General features: G+C 39.6%; 2 protein-coding genes across 2 annotated transcripts in view; one reads left to right on the top strand and one right to left on the bottom strand.

Moving 5' to 3' along the window:
- Positions 1 to 1,685: 1,685 nt before the first annotated feature.
- On the bottom strand, positions 1,686 to 9,227 carry FPGT (fucose-1-phosphate guanylyltransferase). Its single transcript, XM_030571901.1, has 4 exons — positions 9,091 to 9,227; positions 7,002 to 7,169; positions 5,351 to 5,443; positions 1,686 to 4,074 (listed from the first exon to the last, which is right to left on the bottom strand). The coding sequence occupies exons 1-4, from the start codon at positions 9,167 to 9,169 to the stop codon at positions 2,627 to 2,629; spliced, it is 1,788 nt and encodes a 595-aa protein (XP_030427761.1). The 5' UTR covers positions 9,170 to 9,227; the 3' UTR covers positions 1,686 to 2,626.
- A 24-nt stretch (positions 9,228 to 9,251) lies between these two features.
- Positions 9,252 to 16,201, top strand: part of LRRIQ3 (leucine rich repeats and IQ motif containing 3) — a 68,804-nt gene continuing 61,854 nt past the window's right edge. Inside the window, exon 1 of the mRNA XM_030571900.1 lies at positions 9,252 to 9,332. The gene's annotated coding sequence lies outside the window, so the exon portion shown is untranslated. The remainder of the gene's footprint in view (positions 9,333 to 16,201) is intronic.

Raw genomic sequence — 16,201 nt, forward strand, 5'->3', positions numbered from 1 at the left:
CAGAAGACTTTTAACTCAAGCAGATAAACCTTCCAAAAGTAGTGTCTTACCAGCAGCACGTGATGAAGGTTAAGGAAAACTCTGATATTAAATAACATTAGTGAAACATTCCATCGCCTTGGAACTGGCATCAAGAAATACACCTCTACCCCAATACAACGCTGTTCTCGGGAGCCAAAAAATCTTACCACGTTATAGGTGAAACGGCGTTATATTGAACTTGCTTTGATCCACCGGAGCATGCAGCCCTGGCCCCTTGGAGTGCTGCTTTACTGCGTTGTATCCGAATGTGTGTTATATTGGATCACGTTATATCAGGTCACGTTATATCGGGGTAGAGGTGTATCAATAGGTGTTAAGAGAGCAGCCCACAAGCACTTTGTTACTGTGAGATGTCAAAAAGGTTGGTACAAATTTAATCTGATAATACTTGTCTTTGATTACAACACCACTCACAAGCACAAGAGCTTTTGTGAACCATGGCACACTCACTCATTAGGCTCCCTACCCTAACAAGCCAAACCTCAAATTCTACATTATAACCTTATGCTTTCCCTTCCTCTAAAACTTCTGGAGAACTCAAAAAGGGATGGTTTTATCACTGATCATTCTATGATATGATCAGTTCTACATGTACTCAACATTATTTTGCACTCAGTATACATTGCCTTGTTTAGTCATTAAAACTATTATTAAACATTAAAGATATTGGGCTCAATTCTGATCTCCAAGGAAATCTAAGGAGTTCCTCCAGATTTACACTAGTGCCAGAGATCAGAGTCTGGCTCCATACTTATAATATAAAAATTAATTTTAGGGGGCTAGAGACTGACAAACATAAAATTCATGTTTGACTTCAAATATATTTTTCCATGAGAAATGCAGTTCTATTTTTTGCTCATATTTCCAGCTACTGAACAAATACCTTTCACTTATGCATAGCAGAGTCATATGTTGTTTTAACTCATTTGCCCTAGCATTGTGACAGCTTAATGGGCACATTCTAAGGGGAAAAAAGTTAAAATAGTTTAAATTGTAACAATAGTAAAGCAATCTGAGAAAAAATATAGTTAAAATTATTTTGTGGAGCGTGCAGAGTTAATTAGCTCAGCACACAGACACAAAGTAGACAGCCAGGGCACAAGATCATCCACAGTCAACATAAGAATAAGAATGCATGATGGAAGCGTTGATGTGTTTTGGGAAATGTTACTTCATGTTCCCAGATGATTAAAAAGAAAGAGCAGGTATATTCATCAACTAAGAAGCTTCTGGAAAGTGTGCAAGCTCTAAAGGGGGAAGAGCTGTCAGAGAGGAGACTGTGTATGGTTACAACATTCTAAATTCTGGGCAAAACAGCTGTTCCCAGTGCCACTGAATACTGTGAATGTCAGGGTACCTCTACACTACCCGCTGGATTGGCAAGCAGTGACTGATCTATTGGGGATCGATTTATCGATCACTGATCGCTCTGCGGTCGACTCTGGAACTCCACCACAGCGAGAGGCAGAAGCAGAGTCGACAGGGGAGCGGCAGTGGTCGACTCGCCATCGTCCTCATGGCCAGGTAAATCGACCTAAGATATGCTGACTTCAGCTACGCTATTTGCATATCTTAGGTCAATCTCCCCCCACCCCGCCTCTCAGTGTAGACCTAGCCGCAGTATTATAGAACGAAAAGAGACATTATTTTGAAGGAGAGACTGCAGGTAGCAAGTGGACACAGATGAACATGCGACAATGAAGGAGGCATTACCACAGCTTGATACTCAATGTTGATACTGAACCAGAACATTCTATTGGCCCTGGTCTCCTTTGAGAACTGAAGTTATGAAATGACCACAAGATGTAAGAGACTTGAGAAATACTTGTGCACCATAAAGGGATCAAAGAATTGGAACCATAAGTTAATGAGCCATTAGATTCTGGAAATCTTTGATTCAGAAGGAACTATGATGCAGAATTATGAAAAGTGTATTTACTTTAATTTACTTATGATACAATATTTCAGATCACAGCTTTTAAAATAAATTCTTTCCACAAATTATTCAGTATTCTGCAAGAAGACATATTCAGCACACATACACAAAATTTCCCATTGCTTGTGAGAGTGATGATGAGCTAAAGTTTAAACAAATATATAAAAATATCTTTTGTTTCGCTTAAAATAATGAAAAATTACCTTTGCCTCTTAAAATACCCATTTTAATAGGATACCGTGAAAAGAGGGAAATGTAACTCATTGCTATGCCACACTATGTTGCAAGAGCCAACATTGTACTTCGAAGTTTTAAGTAGTTTTCAAACTAATTAACATTCATTCCATATTTTTATTAATAAAAACTAAAAAAAAATCCTACACAATGGATACCCCAAGAAAATTCAGCTCTTATTTCAAATCTATGAAAAAACTATTTCATTAATTCTGTCATCAAAAGAATGGTTTATCTGTGTTTTTGCATTATTAATGTTATGCTACAATAACATTGCTAATGCAATTTCATTATTTCTACTTCAATGAAATCAGAAATAAAGATGTATACATTTTGCTTCTGGGTTTTACAAGCTTGAAAACAATCAATCATCTTCATATTAAAGAAAGACAAAGGGTAAAAAATACTGTACATTTACAAATCAGATTTCTCTTTGTGTCTTTGTAGAGTGATTTCTTCGTAAATTTGCTGCCTGAACTTCAACATGTCTTCTACATCTTTGTAGAAGAGCATTTCTTCAATAGACAGGAGCTTCCAACCATTCAGTTTAAAAGCTGACTTATTTTGCACAGCATTTAACATCTTTAATGACACTCTAACTGAATCACTTAAAGCAGAACAAACAGGGAAAATCCGAGCAGTCCACAAACCCAAACTTGTCTTGTCACCAGAGAAGAGTTGGTCTGAAACTCTCAGGTCCCAGAGGTCCAAGCACTGCAGTAAACTGAGTCCAAAAAACTGAAGAGAATGTATGTCTGACAACAATTTCACATTCTTTTTCAAATTGTCTTCTACACCAAGCACTATACTCACATACATTACTTTTCCGTTAACCCTGACGCTCAATGAACTCACAAAAGTGTTTGGGGGTACATCTGCATTAGCACTTATGCAACAACCACTGATAATGCTGTTTGCCCCTACTGAAACCTCAGGTCCCAGTCTAGAGTATTCAATAACAGAAGCAGGTGCTACAACACATCTTGAATCCAGTATGCTTTGAATGATACATGCCGATATATCTGAGTTTTCTGTTTTATCTGGAAAGATGCTAAAAGCTTTAGATAGAAAGCCAAGCTCCAATTTCAATTTACTATCAGAAGTAAAATGAAACAAATACTCTTGTGTAGTCCCAATATGATAGAACCTGGAGTTATTTAAGACTATAACATTAAGTGATGTTCCTTTAAGAAGAGAAAATAGCTTCTGTCTTACTTCTCCTAACTGTGATCCTTCTTTTGTGACATTATCTGTGATTTTTGTGTAATCAGGAGTTGCTCCAGGTCCCAGAGCTTGGAGAAAATCACCATATGCATCTATTTCACAGCAAAGAGTATCCAGCTGCTTAAAAAATGTTAGTAATTGTTTTGCAATGCTATGATCAATGTAAAATAAACTGTCTGTATACACATACTCGTAGTCCATTTTTAAGTCATTGTGTTCTCCAGAGGAGTCTGGTTGAGAGCAATCCCTCCTTATGCATACTGCACCAGACTGATGCATCTTTTCAATATTAGGTTTATGTAGGAAATGATGACAAGATCTGTATTCAAGCTCTTTTTCTGATAAAGCAGATGAATCTAACACAAATACTCCATGAGTGGTACCAATAGTCAAATCTGATGGGTGAGCTAATGCAGTGAACCCAGGTTTATCAAACTTGATGACTTCTGTTGCTCCAATACTATAAAGTTCAATATCATCTGCACAAGTAATGAGAATTCCTGGATTCATATGGGTAGGAAAATCAATGTACATTGCCAACTTCAGCTCCAACATCTGGTAAATAGGGTCACCAAAAGGCAAAGCTGTGAAAATTTTTCCCAGTGCACTTGCATGTGGTAAACGTTGACTATAACCACCTTAAAAAAATGATAGTTTTATTATATACAAGTTTCACACACACACACACACACACACACACACACACACACACACACACACACACACACACACACACACACACACACACACACACACACTCCTCTTAAAAGATCTCTTATTGGTATATACAATTATCAAGAACTAGTTATGAGTTACAAAATCAAACTGGCTATTTCACATATGCACGTGGCTGTATTTTAAGCATGCCTTTAAAAAGAAAAATGAAGATTTAAAGAACTGACATTTCTAATGTCAGTCCAACTCTTTCAGACAGAACTAATGATGGATCCTGATCTTGGTCCTCAAGAGTGTTCAAAAGACAGTATGCGTTAAAGAGAGCATTTCCTAATTTACTGACTTCATCCTCTACAGCAGTATTTCCGAAACTTGGGACGCTGCGGGCCGGGCCGGTTTGTTTACCTGTCCCGTTCGCAGGTTCGTCTGATCGCAGCTCCCAGTGGCCACGGTTCACCGCTCCAGGCCAATGGGAGCTGCTGGAAGCGGTGGCCAGCACGTCCCTTGGCCCGCGCCGCTTCCAGCAGCTCCCATTGGCCTGGAGCAGCGAACCATGGCCACTGGGAGACGCGATCGGCCGAACCTGCAAACGGGACAGGTAAATAAACCGGCCCAGCGAGCCCGGGGCTTTCCCTACAAAGCGGCATCCCAAGTTTGGGAAACAATGCTCTACTGTTTGTGCTCAAAGTAAACTAGGAAAAGGACTTTTTGCATACAATGGAAACAAGAAAACTGAATTACTTCCATTTCATCTTTGATTTCGTAGATAAACCCTCCCACTCTCCTGTCCTTTTCTCCCATGTCACCATTTTTAATATTTACTTCTCCCACCTCACTTAAAATCAGCAAATATCTGGCATAGAGCCAAACTCTGTCAGCAAGCAATTGGCATTCAAGTCTCTCTTCTTTCTACATGTAAGCAGTCCCTTTTGCAATTTCAAGCCATAGATGAGCCAAACAACCCATCTCCTCCAGAGGATGTTGCTGTATGATGCCATAAGGCTTCTTTCTCTCAAAAAGCTGAGGTTGCTGTTTCACAGCACTTCCAGATTCTTTTAGCATCAAACCCGCATTCAGATGCCATTCGATTGCCAAATCAGCCAGCCAAATCTGAGCTCACTTAAGAGAGACCACATTTGACAACTTCTTCTCCCCAACACCACCCCAACCTTTTCCTTCGGCGGAAAAGAAAGAAATAGTATAGTGTCACAGAAAATTTAAAACAGGAAAAGGATTTACCAGAATGAATTATTATGATAATAAGAGAAGTCCATTTATCACCATATATCTCTTCCAAGCACTGAAGGACATGAAGAGTTGATCCACCATTTCCTACAAAATATTCAATACATAAATTAAGAACATCAACATTAGTTACATAAACATGTCAAATGTACTAAACTCATGTGCTTGGGGTTGAACTGGGCTGGCTTGGGGAAGCTGGTCATGTAAGTGCTTTTTAAGAGGCTGACCTCTTGCTCCAGAGCCCAAGTTGTCAATTACTTTTAAATGAAGTCTCTAGCCCTCATGGCTGCAAAGGTCATTTTTACATTGTTAACTGTCTATTGATGCAATGATATCTACCTGAGATTGCATAAAACAACTCTGAAAGGATGGTACTATTCATCTCCATGTCAATACTGTTGATCAAACCTTGCAGCAAGCAGGTTGAGCAGTAACCTAGTGATGCTCTGCATAATCCACTATAAACAGCATCTCAAATGGGCAGGTCTTGGGGGGGGGGTGCACTTTCTCCCCCTCCAATTCATCCTCTGAGTGACATAATTAAAGATCTCTCATCAGTTCCAGAGGCCATAAAAAGTGGCTCTGACATGTAACCTGTCATACAAAATCTCTCTAATGATTTTAAGCAAGTTTTCAAAAGACCTTTTTGACATGAAAAGTACAGAAAAGGGGAAAAAATAGACATTTACCAGTATTCTGATATTTATTGTTCTCCTATAACAAAATAATTTCATTTCTGAAAATTAATCTTTGGAGACTATACTATATTCTAATCAGATTTGTTACTTTCTAAACAAACAAATGGCTGAGCTAATGAAGTTTACAAGATGACACTGTGCATGTGCGTGCTCAGTGACTACTTTTCATTAAGACTCTTGCTGGGTTTTCAGTGTTACCAATCCAATAGGGTGTAAACGTATTCCACTATAGACCATAATGGATCTGTTATGATGTACAATATGAATATATAAGAAACATCATGAATCAGTGACGTTCTGTGTTATGCACTTATATTATTAACATACAATCAAAGTCTAAACCACCATGATATATACTGTGAATGCACCTTAAGGGCAATATATAAATGTTACTAGGTAAATTTTAATAATCAGCTGAACTGATACGAAGTCCAAAGGAGCACCAGACTCATTAATGCTATTAATTACACATTTGAATCAAAATACACTGCTTAATGCCATTAGAACATTTTTTGTGATTTAATTAATATAATGCTGCTTCTAACAGCTTTCTGGAAATCTTTTGCTATAAGCGACACAACTGTCATAATACTTACTACAATGAGCTCTTTTTGTCTGTCTGAAAATTAGTCAATTTATAGTGAAATCTTAAACTATGAACCTTACCAATGGCTTAGGTGGCTTCTGCATCACTGGAAATTTTTAATCAAGATAGGCAATTTTTCTAAAAGATATGTACTAGCATAAATATAAATTAATTGAGGGAAGTTCTATGGTCTATATTATACAGGACAGACCAGATGGTGACAATGGTGCCTTCTGGCTTTAAACTGAACGCAGTCAGAGACTGGCAAAGTTAATTTCTTTGACTGATTGTCAGAAAAAGGTATGTATCAAGGACTATGTCATGTAAGAGAAAACAGAAAATTTGGCAATAAAATACCCACCAATTTTTGGTCCAGGAGGATCCACAAAAACATGGTAATGAACTCCAAGAGGGAGTTCCTTTCTTTTCAACTTTTCTGATAGCTGTTGCTGGTAAGCCAATTCCTGTTTTTTGTCAGCTGCTGTAATTACAACAACATCCCAGAATTCTCCAGTTTGTGTGACTTTACCTGTTTGAAAAGTGAGTTAACAAGAGAGACCATCAGCAGGGTATAATAGTGAGAGATTTATGACATTCTCCATAGTACGACATACAAAAACTACGTTAAAGGAACTTACATTTGTAAAAATCAGGCACTCAAATGTTATTAAATGTCCAAATAAAAGTGGCCATATACGTTAATTTTGTTGCCTCATAAATATTCATTATGACAGACTTTCCCAGCAATGCTTAGGAAATCCAGAAATCTTAAACTTCCTACTACGATTTCCATCGACTGGCTACATTAAGATAAAACAACAGTTTGCCCTATTTACACTGGGGTGAAATAAGGGCTTCACTGAAGACAATGGGAGTTTTACTATGGAATTCAGTGGAGCCAGGATTTCATCTTAGGATTTTATGTATGTATCTTGTTATAAAAACCTTAGTGTGCTTAAGGAACTGATAGTGTGTGTCAGCAGGGTCCACATGAACACTTAGGGCACAGCAGACTAACCTCAAGTAGATTTATCCCCCAGCCTGCTGTGAACTAAGTGTTGTTGGTATGGACAAGCCCTTAGTCTAGACATGGCCTTATAGCTTTATTCATGTAACCATTCTAGCCACTTTTAACACTCTGTGGTGTACAGTGTTGATCTCGTTCTTTATGGGTACATCAAGGAATCAGCATACTCTTAACTAGACCCTAAATAACAAGACAATACTATACTACATTTGTTCCTTAGAGTTAACACATGAGTGATGCTTTCAGCTCAGAGCTATTCATCAACCCGTTGTAATTCAAACCCACGCTTAATGGAATTATTGTTTTATAAAACATTGATACATTCATATAGGGCAGTTCATATACACCTCTACCCCGATATAACACAACCAGACATAACATGAATTTAGATATAACGCAGTAAAGCAGTGCTCCGGGAGGGACGGGGGCAGGCTGCGCACTCCGGCAAGTTCGATATGACACAGTTTCACCTATAACAAAAAAGATTTTTTTGGCTCCTGAGGACAGCGTTATATTGGGGTAGAGGTGTATTCAATATGCAGCATCTCTTCTGTAATCTGAGTCTCAGCAAACCTTCTCAGATTCAGTCTTGTAACATCATGTTGATCTGCAGAACTAGCAGTTGTAGGAAACACTGTATTTCTCCTCTCGTCCCTTTTTGAAATCCCCCAAAAAGTGGCTTTTTAAAAATACTGACAATAAAATGGAAAAATTTAAAAATAATGTGCAACCCTCCCTACTTACTCTTCTCCTCATCCCCTAAATCTCTGTAGAATCTGCAGAAGTTTTCCCCTCAGAACTCATTATTTCAGACCGGATCTGAACCTTTTTTCTCCCCTACTTTTAACACCACGCTTCATGAAGTTGTGAAGGAGCCAAAGGATCTACGCAGGCGGAGTCACACTGATGTAAGAATCTACGAAGTGGATTCTTTTGAAGGACTGGGGAGTAAAACAGTGAATATAGAAATGGAACTAGGAATCAGGAGACCTGGGTTCTAGCCCCATCTTTACAAATGACTTGGGCCTTGATCCTGAAAACGTTGATACATGTGTTTAAGTATGTGAGCAGTTCCAATGAAGTCAGTGGGAATACTCCCACCCTTAGAGTTAAGCATATGTGTAAGGGTCTGCATGACTGTGGCCTTGCTGAGTGACCCTATGGGGTGCTCATTGGACACAACTCTCCACCTCTCTCTTTGCAGGGTCAGGGCCTACACTTGGGACAGTTAGTCTAAGGAAGGGGAGCTTGACACTGCAGTTCCGGGGTGACTCCCCTGAGCTTGAGGCCCCGCTGCTGAAGCCGGGGAGGGACGAGGTGGGCGTTGCCCGTGTGGGAGCCTGCGCGGCAGAGGCTCCACCCAAACACCCCGCCCCAGAGGCCACCAGCGACCCCGGCCCGGCACAGCCCGGCGGGCCCCTACCTCTCAGCTCGTCAAACTTCGCCAGTCTCCGCCGAGTGGCCTTTTGGAGCAAAACATCGAGCTCAGCCTGCGCGGGCATCTCGCCGGCGCAAGGCCTGGCCTAGCAGGGGCCTTCCGGGTTCGGCAAGCGGCCCCGCCTCCCCGGCCTGGCCCGGCCGGCCGGTTCCCATGGTAACCGCCAGACAAACAAGGTCGCAGCTCAGTGCAGCTCCGCCGCCGGCCGGGCTGGGCCCGGGACGCGGGTGAGTGCAGTGGGGTGGGAGGCGGAGTAGCCTGCACCCTGGCGGGGCTGAACTCCGAGGGAGCCCAGCCCCAGGGTTTCGCCTAGGCGAGGGGCTGAACCCGCGTGTCTCTTAACGGGCCCAGGGGGGCTCTGAACCCCGGGGACCAAAGGTCCAGGAGCCTAGCCCCAGGGTCTATCCCGGGCGGGGGGCTGATCCCCAGCGTGTCCGACAGGCTGGGATGGGTGAAGATTTATTTAAAGCAGGGCCCTCCTGGTCGCTAAGGGCTAACTGTAAGTCCCGGTCGGTAATTTCTCACTACAGAGTTTGGGGGCAAATTAGAGTCTGTAGCTGAACATTTCACCCTTAATGTCGAAGTCTGCCGCTGAAACTGACAACACGTCCCGAAGTGTCTAGGGTATAGCTCCCTAATTCCCAATTTACACCTTCCAATAGCTGCAGTGTTCTTCACCTCCTGGGTCAAGCAGCAGTGTTCTGGCCCAGAACTGGCTGCATGTCAGTAGTGCACAAAATGATCCATGTGTCTTGGTTTAAGTTTCTTAACATTTGGCGTTATAAAATATGACCTAATACCTGATGGTCTGTCTACTGTGCTGAGAAATAAAATAATAAATGATATGTTAAAGTGGCACAGTAACTTGTCTTTAAATTATCTGGTTCTGAAATGTTTTATAGTACTCACATACGTCTCAGTATTTTGGCCCAATCTTACAACTAGATTCATGTGGGTGCACTTGAGTGCACCTGAACACATAAAAGTCTGCCTAAGTGGTTCAGAGCCCTAGTTTTCTATTTTTACTAGTTGAATTTCAAGAACAACATGAGTAGATTGTACAGTTCTCTTTCTGAGGCACACTGATAGGAAACTTGGAATTTATTAAAATGTGTTCATGCTGTGTAGTATCATTTATTTTCCCTTTGTACTTGCTTTTTGTTATTTATTGAAATAGAAAGGGTTGTTCCTTTTGCTATGTTCTAGTGTCTAAAGATGTCACAAGTGATAAAGAATTAAAATGTTTATTCAGTTTGATTAAAAACATCTACAAGAAAAAACAAACTAAGCATTTAAATCATAAGCATTCTTCAGTGACTGCTCATACCAATTTTTTGAATAATACTGCTCAACAATTTGTATATAAATTTAGTGGTATTTTGGTTATTCAGTGCAAACAAGGATTATCAATTAAAGAGAAAAATAACTTTCCTTCCAGTTCTAGTAATGGGTGGACTTTGTTGGAACCTATGAATGTATCTTCTGTGCATAGGCTCAAACCTACAAAGGCTTGGGGTATGTCTACACTTAAAATGCTACAGAGGTACAGCTGTTTATATAGATAATCCACCTCCTTGAGAGGCTGTAGCTAGGTTGATGGAAGAATTCTTCAAGGGCAGTGCTGTCTACCCTGGGAGTTAGCCAGAGATGTACCTATCCCAATCTATGTCTACACTACCACAGTAAGTCAACCTATACTACGCAACTCCAGCTACATGAATAACGTAGCTGGAGAAAATCTCCCATCGATTTACCTTACTCTTCTCATCAGGGGTAGAGTACAGGGGGTTGACTGTAGAGTGATGTGCAGTCGATTTGGCGGGTCTTTATTAGACCTGCTAAATCGACTGCTGGTGGATCGATCTCAGAACACTGATCTCAGGTGTAGTGTAGACTTGCCCTCTTAGTGGTATAGATTTTTCACATTCCTGAGAGAAGCAGCTATACTGAAGTAAATTCCTAGTGTAGACCAGGCCTTGGGCACATAAATAGCTTTATTCACAGGAGTTGTAAACTTACTTACAAGCCTAAGGGATGTCTACACATAAAATGTTACAGCAGCACAGCTGCTTTGCTGTAGCGCTTCAGTATAGACACTACTTACACTGATGGGAGGGGTTCTCCCGTTTGTGTGGGGAATCCCCGAGGAGTGGTGGGTAGGCTAATGGAAGAATTCTTCTGTTGATGTAGCACCGCCTACACCAGGGATTATGTTGGTTTAACTATGCTGCTCAAAGGTTTGGATTTTTCACACTCCTGAGAGACATAGCTAAAATGACTTAATTTTCTAGTGTAGACCAGATAGGCTGGTTTTAATTTTCTAGTGTAAACTGCTATTAATTTATCAACACCAGTCCAAAAGAAATGCATCATTGTGAGGCGGGGTTGTTTTGCTCAGTACTCAATTAGTAATTTATAGGGCTGTCAAGTGATTAAATGCACTGGTAAACAATAATAGAATACCAAAAATAGTTTTGGATATTTTCTACATTTTCAAATATATTGATTTCAATTACAGCACAGAATACAAAGTGTACAGTGCTTTCTTTATATTGTTATTTTTATTACAAATATTTGCACTGTAAAAAACAAAAGAAATAGTATTTTTCAGTTCACCTAGTACATGTACTGTAGTGTAATCTCTTTATTGTGAAAGTTGAACTTACAAATGTAGAATTATGTACACAAAATAACTGCATTCAAAAATAAAACAATGCAAAACTTTAGAGCCTACAAGTCCACTCACTGGTACTTCTTGTTCAGCCAATCTCTCAAACAAGTTTGTTTACATTTGCAGGAGATAATGCTGCCCGCTTCTTGTTTACAATGTCACCTGAAAGTAAGAACAGGTATTTGCATAGCAATGTTATAGCTCGCATCGCAAAATATTTATGTGCCAGATGCCCGAAAGATATGTCCCTTCATACTTCAGCCACCATTCCGGAGGACATGCATCCATGCTGATGACAGGTTCTGCTCGATAACAATCCAAAACAGTGTGAACCAACGCATGTTAATTTTCATCATCTGAGTCAGGTGTCACTAGCAGAAGGTTGATTTTCTTTTTTGGTGGTTCAGGTTCTGTAGTTTCCACATTGGAGTACTGCTCTTTTAACACTTCTGAAAGCATGTTCCATACCTCTTCCCTCTCAGATTTTGGAAGGCACTTCAGAGTCTTAAATCTTTGGTCAAGTGCTATATCTATCTTTAGAAATCTCAAATTGGTATCTTCTTGGTGTTTTGTCAGTTCTGCAGTGAAAGTGTTCTTAAAGTGAACAACATGTGGTGGGTCATCATCCGAGACTGCTATAACATGAAATACTGTATATGGCAGAATATGGGTAAAACAGAGCAGGAGACATGCAATTCTCCCTCAAGGAGGTCCAACACAAATTTAATTAACACTTTTTTTTTTAATGAGCCTCGTCAGCGTGGAAGCATGTCCTCTGGAATGGTGATCGAAGCAGGAAGGGGCATGTGAATGTTTAGCATATGTGGCACATAAATACCTTGTGAACGCCTATTCTCACTTTCAGGTGACGTAAATAGTAAGTGGGCAGCATTATTTCCCATAAATGTAAACAAACTTGTTCATCTGAGCAAGTGGCTGAACAAGAAGTAGGACTGAGTGTACTTGTAGTTTTACAAGTTTTGTTTTGGGTGCAGTTATGTAACAAACAAGTAAAAATCTACATTTGTAAGTTGCACTTTCACAACAAAGGGATTGCACTATAGTACTTGTCTGAGCTGAATTAAAAAATACCATTTCTTTTTATCTTTTTACAGCGCAAATATTTGTAATAAAAATAATAATATAAAGTGAGCACTGTACACATTGTATTTGGTGTTGTAATTGAAATCAGCATGTTTGAAAATGTTGAAAAACCATCTACAAATACAGTAAAAACTGTTTTACCCAGCACTTCATCAACCGGATAGCTCTATAAACTGGCATTTCTAATCTTCATTGAAATTCCAGTTTATAGTCTGGTTGGCACTGGGCCGGCAGGGGGTTGGGGCGCAGGAGTGGGTGTGGAGCGTGGGCTCTGGGACGGAGTTTAGGCACAGGAGGGGACTCGAGGGGCAGGTTGGGGTGCCAGATCTGGGAGGCACTCACCTCTGACGGCTCCCCAGAAGCAGTGGCCTGTCCTGGCTGCTCCTAGGCAGAGGCATGGCAGGTGGCTCTGCACGCTGTCTTCACCCACAGACACCACCCCTGCAGCTCTCATTGGCCAAGGTTCCCAGCCAATGGGAGCTGAAAAGCTAGTGCTTGTGGCAGGTTGAGGTGGGGGCAGCATGCAGACCAGTCATCGCTTGTGGGGAGTCGCCTGAGGTGAGTGCTCCCCAGATCCAGCATCCCGCACCCACTCCTGTGCGCCAACCCCTGGCCCGCATCCTCTCCTGCACCTACATTCCCTCAGTCTTGGTTAACTGGCATTTTTCACTTACTGGCACCGCCCATTCCCTCAACATGCTGGATAAAACAGCTTTTATTGTATTTATTAAATTTCAATTGATATTCTACTATTTAACAGTGTGATTAATTGTGATTACATTTTTTAATTGCGATTAATTTTTCTGAGTTAATCGCATGACTCAGTTGTGATTAATTGACAGCCCTAGTTATTTATACTTTGTTAACGTCATATAGATACTACAGGTAAGGAATTGGGTCCTGATCCTTCAAAGACTTAACACGTATGCTTAATTTTACACACCCAGCTGTCCCCTAACCTACAAACAGTTTAGTATTGGTATAACCCACATTGCTGAGAGTTTTTCCTGCCTCATTACTTTCTTTTGGATGTTATGGCTCCTGAGCTGCGACCTTCATTTGTTTTTCTGAATTTAGATTCTACGGGTGCAGAATATAAACAGAGGAAAATGAAATGGTGGTATCTTTTGATAAAGTCTCACCATACACAAATCTTGTAATAAAGGAAGCCTTAAAAGTAATACAAAAACTGCTATAAAGAATTTAGGAGACAAAGTATATCATGAGAAAAGTATCCTAGTTCTACCAAAAGCCAATTTTTTATCACCTAGTTATAAAGCGCTTAAAAGTGGTGGCTTAGAGAGTAAATGCTGATGGACCCTAAAATATCAAAGTGCTACTGTTCTGGAATTAACTTATTTATTTTTCCAGACTCAGACTCCTATTGAAGTCAATGGCAAAACTTTCATTCATGTCGGTGAGAGAAAGTTTGGATCCTTCATTCACCGTTGCAGAATATAATTACACAATTTGTTTTTAATTAAGGTGAATATTCCTGCAGTTTTAGGTTCTTGGTACCATTTTCATTCTGTTCTGCTAGTTGGCAGAAATATAATATTATTATGGATCCCATTAATTTGCCCATGTTTCATGAACACTATATCCTTGTTCAAAAGTACACGTACAAAATGGATTAAAACATGTCCCTGGTAATAGATAAACATTTGACATTTTAAGTAAGAAGCTAGAAATAAGTGCCTCTTGTAACAGTGTAGTACTCTCAACAGATAACCAGCAATTTTCATATATTGTATTCTCTCCAGGTGGAATAGTTCCTTTAAGTGAAAATTCCCATCCTTCTGAACTGGAGAATGGTTTGCAATCCTGTTTAATACTTTATCATAGACTCTCATTTATTCAACCCTTGTTTCCTTCACATATACCTCTGCCACATGTACTTCACCTAATTGTATATAATGAATAAAGGTTGAGAGTAGAGTGGTGTCTGTTGTAACTAGTATGCACTGTACCAGGGGTAGGCAACCTATGGCACGTGTGCCGAAGGCGGCACACGAGCTGATTTTCAGTGGCACTCACACTGCCCGGGTCCTGGCCACTGGTCCAGGGGCTCTGCATTTTATTTAATTTTAAATAAGCTTCTTAACATTTAAAAAACCTTATTTACTTTACATACAACAATAGTTTAGTTAAATATTAGAGAGTTAGAGAAAGAGACCTTCTAAAAATGTTAAAATGTATTAGTGGCACGTGAAACCTTAAATTAGACTGAATAAATGAAGGCTTGGCAAACCACTTCTGAAAGGCTGCCGAGTCCTGCACTATACTCTATAGAGGCATAGTTTTACAGTGTGATTAAAAATGTATAATAATTTACAAGGAATTTAGGAAACTGCTGAAGATATAAAACTCATGAAAGGTTTACTGATTTCTGTTCAACTGAAATCTTTGAATCTATAATTAGATCCCTAATATTGAAGTAAAATATTTCTGTACTTATTTTTTATTTTTAATATTGTGGCATTAATTGATTTTGATAATTCATACATTTATGTGTGCATTCCTTATGTTACAATAATCAAAGTCTAAAAATATTGCTGAATCCAGCTGTTCTTTGCAGTTACATTTTTTAAAAAAAGATAATTTCAACTAAAGGGACATTCCTACCTTATCATAAAACCACATCAAATTGCGCCTGATTCCAGCAAATGTCATACAGCAAATAGTGTTGGATTGTCTCAGTATTTGAAAAGAAAACCTCTTAGCTGAATGCAACAAGTGTATTGATGATTCATGAGAAATACTAAGCCGCAGGGACATTTGTGCTGCTTTAGGTGCTCTCTTTTGGATAAGATGTAAAACAGAGTTGTTCACCATTTGTGGTTATTAAAGAATTCATAGAAGTTGTTTTTGTAAGAGCAGGGCTGTTAGCACTAGTGTCCCTATCTAGATTGTAACACAGGAAGTTGCATTCTGCCAATAAATTTCTCTATGCAGTTTCAATGCTTCAATGTTATTCTTTGCTTTTTCCTGTCTAATTTATTGTTGTTGTGTTGTGCATTCTTAAACATTGTCTCTCTTCCAAAGTGGCTGCATTAGCAGCTGATGAATTCATCCCTACAACCCGTACTCATGTTAACGGATCAACTAATAAACATCCAGTACATTTATGTATGTACTATTCATTGACTGCTTGTTTGAATGAATATAAAATATAAAGGGTTGCATAATCAAGCCTACAGTTTGCAAAGCACTTTTTGGGTTCCTTTGGAATAAAATGTACTATATACTAGTAACATGCACTTGCACTTTTTCATTCACTTTTATGTTTTCAAATTAATCCCATAATAGATCCTCCCTCCT

Source organism: Gopherus evgoodei, chromosome 8, assembly GCF_007399415.2.
Source record: "Gopherus evgoodei ecotype Sinaloan lineage chromosome 8, rGopEvg1_v1.p, whole genome shotgun sequence".
NCBI lineage: Eukaryota > Metazoa > Chordata > Testudines > Testudinidae > Gopherus > Gopherus evgoodei.